At 38.2% G+C, this 4,774-nt stretch overlaps 1 protein-coding gene across 1 annotated transcript; it reads left to right on the top strand.

The window, feature by feature from the left end:
- The first annotated feature begins 472 nt into the window (after positions 1–472).
- Positions 473–4,535, top strand: LOC110892419 (PKS-NRPS hybrid synthetase CHGG_01239-like). Its single transcript, XM_035981176.1, has 4 exons — positions 473–712; positions 1,789–2,845; positions 2,928–3,368; positions 3,451–4,535. The coding sequence occupies exons 1-4, from the start codon at positions 473–475 to the stop codon at positions 4,533–4,535; spliced, it is 2,823 nt and encodes a 940-aa protein (XP_035837069.1).
- The last annotated feature ends 239 nt before the right edge of the window (positions 4,536–4,774 follow it).

The raw sequence follows: 4,774 nt of genomic DNA, 5'->3' as shown, positions 1-4,774 counted from the left end.
ATAAAGTAATACGGTGAGTAGGGATCAATACGCTGCGTATTGACATGCCAGATGAAAGTCTATTTATCCCTCCATTCATATCTGTTACCCATCACCCGACATATACTTTGCTTTCCTTTTCATCTTCTTCTTCAGTAAATTGTTAGTTTTTGGTTCAACCTTGTTAAAATGTCATCATTTTGGAAGGATAATTATTTCGGTAATCGCTATTCTAACGACACATGGGGATCAAATGCTGCCAATGAGGAGGAGGAGGTTGTGTCTGGAGTCCCTGTTGATCAAGAAACACAGTTGCCAGACTTGAACAAGACTCCCACTCCACCTGTTGATGAACCAAATTACCCGGCGCATCAAGTGTGTCCAGATTACGGATACGGGTATGAATCTCCGTACGTGCAACAAAGTGGATACGGTGCTGAGAATGCACCTGTTGATGAACCATATTACCTGTCGCAGCCATCGTATCCAGGTTATGGGGTATACGGGGATGAAGGTGGATACGGAAGTTACAGTGGATACGGTGGTGATGGTGGATACGGGGGTGAAGGTGGTTACAGTGGATATGGGGGCTACGGTGGATACGATAGATATGGGGGTGACGGTGGTTACAGTGGAAACGGGGGCTACGGTGGATACAGTGTATACGATAGATCTAGGGATGAAGTTGGATACGGTGGATACGAAGAACATGGTGGATATGGTTATGAGTCCCGTAACACATCACTTTATGAACCATCTACCCCGGGCAATCCATTTCAAGTAAATGAGGTATCACATTAAAATAATTATTGTTATTATTATTATAATTATAATTGTTATTATTATTATTATTATTATTATTATAGTTAAAAATAATATAATTATAATAATTATTTTTTATTGTTATTATTGTTAAAATACTTTAATTATAAATATAATTATAATTATTATTGTTGTTGTTGTTGTTGTTGTTAAAAATATTATAATTATAATTATTATTATTATTAAAAATTGTATTCTTTTTATAATAATAATCTAGTTAGTCTAATTAACAAAATAATTATAAGATTTAGTAAATAAACAAGTTAAGATATTTTTCTTTTCTAAATAAATAAATTAATAAAAAATATTTTAAATAAATTAGTATTGTAAATAAATAAAAGAATCATGAAATTGATTTTTAGTTAAAATGGTTAGTTTAAACCTAACTTAGTTAGTCAAATCATAGTTATATCCTAACTAGGTTAGCATTTAATACAAGGGACCACTAACTGAGTTAGAGAACTCAGTTAGTCCAGTTAAGTGCCAAAAACAATAAAAAGTCCCTGAAGTTTCAAATTTTACAAAAATAGTCCCTGAAGTTTCCAAAAATTGACAAAACAGTCCCTGAAGTTTTGAAAATTGACAAAAATGGTCCCTGAAGTTTCGAAAATTGACAAAAATGGTCCCTAAACGTTCAAAAATTGACAAAAATGGTCCCATTACTTTCGAAAATTGCAAAAATGGTCCCTGAACTTTCGAAAATTGACAAAAATGGTCCCTGAACTTTCGAAAATTGCAAAAATGGTCCCTGAAGTTTCTAAAATTGACAAAAATGGTCCCTGAAGTTTCTAAAATTGACAAAAATGGTCCCTGAAGTTTCGAAAATTGACAAAAATAGTGACTGAAGTATGAGTTTCGATTATATTATTATTATTATTATTATTATTATTATTATTATTAATATTGTTATTATTATTATTAATGTCTTTTTGACACAAATGGTCCCTGAAGTTTCGATTATATTATTATTAACGTAACTTTTTTTAGCGTTTCATGTCTCTAACTGATTTGAAGAATTTGGTACAAGAAACGGGAAAGGATAATGGTTACGTAATTGTTACCCGCCGATCAAAAAATATTGGCGGTACTACTGGGATGGTATGGCTTGTGTGCGACCGTAGTGGTGAACACCGTAGTAAAGCAACAGTTAGGAAAGCTGGTAGCAAAAAAATCGGCTGCCCATTTTCATTACTCGCCATCCGGGACGTGACGAACGACACGTGGGAGTTAAAAGTGGACTGTGCTAACCATAACCACGAACCTACGACGAGTCTGTTGGGCCACGCTTTTGTGCGAAGATTTACTAAAGCTGAATACAAGCTAGTGGAGCAGCTAACTGCTCAAAACATGGAGCCACGTATCATATTTCAAACCCTAAGAAAGCAGTTCCCCGACAGCCTGCACGTTCAGAAAGACGTGCAAAATGCGGTACAAAAAATTAGAGCGACAATAATGGACGGAAAGAATCCTATTCAGGCACTGGAAAGCCTGCTGCATGACCGCCGATTCATTTACGACACCCGACAAGATCCCAAAACAGATGTCGTAACAGAGATTTTCTTTGTTCATCCTTATTCAATCACTATGTGGCGTGCATTCCCGCACGTGATGTTGATCGACGCGACCTACAAAACAAACCTCTACAACATGCCATTTGTCCAGGTTGTGGGTATGACGTCGACTGGGAAGTCTTTTTGTATCGCACATGCCGTTATTTGTAAAGAACGAAGGGGTAACTACGTGTGGGTGCTTGAGCGGATCAAGTCAATATTGCATGAATGTATGATGCCGCGTGTGATAGTCACGGATAGGGAGCTTGCCCTAATAAACGCGTGTTCTAAAGTATTCCCGAACGCAAAAAGGCTTCTATGCCACTTTCACATCCAACAAAATATAGCTAGAAAGTGCAAGGAAGGGTTCGATAAAGAAGATTGGGGGAAATTTATGTCGTACTGGCGGACATTGTGCGAATCTTCATCAAAGCCCATGTACAACTACAACTTGGAGAAAATGTATAACCGACTCGTGGTTGCCAACCAAGAAAGTAAGTGTTCCTTCAACAAACGAGTCACCCAATCTATTATATTTCACACACGCTTTTACATTTCATTATTTTATTTTTACAGGTGTCTATGATTACGTCTACGAAAACTGGCTCAAAGACTATAAAGAAATGTTCGTTTATGCATGGACCGATAAGTGTCGCAACTTTGGTCAGCGCACCACCAACAGAGTTGAGAGCCAGCACGCAAATTTAAAAAGATACATTACGCGTGGGAGTTCATTGGAGCGAATAGCAAGATGCATCATTGATATAGTTGAAACTCAGTATGATGAAATACAAAAAAGTTTCACTGAGAGCATCGAAAAAACGATGAACCACCACAGACACCGAATGTTGGACAACCTACGTGGAAAGGTTTCCCATAAAGCACTTGATTTGCTGGAAAAAGAGCTACTGAGGAAGATGGATGTGTTGCGGAAACTTAACGCATCATGTGGTTGCCATATGTGGCTTAGCAAAGGATTGCCGTGTGCTTGTAGGCTGGAAAACTACAAACGTACAGGTAAAAAATATTAAAACAACAAACCTTTTGTTATTTTGTACGATTTAGCTGTTTCTCACACCGTATTAACTTAATTGTGCAGGGCGTATAATACAACTCGACGAGATAGGTGTATTCTGGCGTAAGCTTGACTTGCTCCCTTGTAAACTGGTAGACGAGGAGGTCGATATTGTAGCAGAGCTCAATAATGTGCGGCAACATTTAGAGGCGCAGTCCCCCGTTCAGCAAAAGAGTATGCTTTCAAAGATAAAAGCGGTTTTCACCCCGAAATCGTCAACCAAGAAACCACCGATCGTCCAGCAAAACACTTGCGGTCGGCCTACATCAAAGAAAGTACAAGAAAGGCTAGATAAAGCTGCGAGGTTAGACCAAGCTGCGAGATACAGCTCCTATGGCGAGGACAGCAACGTAATTACCGCTTCCCCCAAGCATAGGTACGATTTACCCCGACACAGCTCATACGTACCGTCAGAGGGCTCTCGTGGAACTGGTTCGTTTGTGAAGTCTGAAAAACCTAAAATGCAACCAAACAGTTCAACAAGTTCTAAAAAGAAGGAGACGAGGGATGATAAGGTTTTTCCATTAATAAAGGGGGGCGAGCACTTGTTATGCATTAAGAGGTTTAAGAATCAAATTCCATCAGAGTTTCGCTCTTACATATCGCGTATACAAGATGTGACCCCAGACGGGCATTGTGGGTACAGGTCTGTGGCTGTCGGGTTAGGTTTTACGGAACACGCATGGCCCAATATTCGAAGAGATTTACTACTGGAGATTGACCATAACAAACCGCGTTGGAAGCATGTATTCGAAACATATAACGAAGGAGACTTTAAACGAATACGTAACAGCATCGAATGGCATTCAGTGAAAGGGTGCGATGAAAGTCACTGGATGGAAATGCCCCAGGTAGGGCTTCTCATAGCGCAAAGGTATAATATTGTCCTCCACGTGCTAAGCATTGAATGGAGCTCTACCATCTTCCCATTAACGGATGCCCCACTAGATCCACGACCTCAAGCGATAACGCTTGTACATGTTCACGGGGGACACTTCATACATGCTAAGTTGGAAGGAGACTACCCCATGCCTTTAGTGAACCCGATGTGGTCGGCACATCGATCAATAGCTGCGAACGGTGGGAAGAAATGTATACACCGCGGTTAGAGCACTACTACGAGTTAATGCATCCAAAATCAGACCGAGACAAAGACAGAGAACCGAGTTTAAATGTTATCGAAGATTAAGCGGAAACTTGTATTTTTGTAAATTGTAGAAATTTTGTAATTTATAAAGTTTTTATCATTTTTAATTCATTTATAATTTATAATTTATAATTTATAATTTATAATTTATAATTTATAATTTATAATTTATAATTTATAATTTATAATTTATAATTCAAA

Source organism: Helianthus annuus, chromosome 12, assembly GCF_002127325.2.
Source record: "Helianthus annuus cultivar XRQ/B chromosome 12, HanXRQr2.0-SUNRISE, whole genome shotgun sequence".
NCBI classification, from domain to species: Eukaryota; Viridiplantae; Streptophyta; class Magnoliopsida; order Asterales; family Asteraceae; genus Helianthus; species Helianthus annuus.
Note: the sequence above shows the minus strand (reverse complement) of the source record. Positions and strands in the feature narration are given on the sequence as shown.

Excerpts from the sequence above, each read along its gene's own strand:
- LOC110892419 (XM_035981176.1), top strand. The coding sequence starts at position 473 with ATGGGGTATACGGGGATGAAGGTGGATACGGAAGTTACAGTGGATACG. Across the intron at positions 2,846-2,927 it reads CGTGGTTGCCAACCAAGAAA|GTGTCTATGATTACGTCTAC; the intron begins GTAAGTGTTCCT and ends TTATTTTTACAG. Across the intron at positions 3,369-3,450 it reads GGAAAACTACAAACGTACAG|GGCGTATAATACAACTCGAC; the intron begins GTAAAAAATATT and ends TTAATTGTGCAG.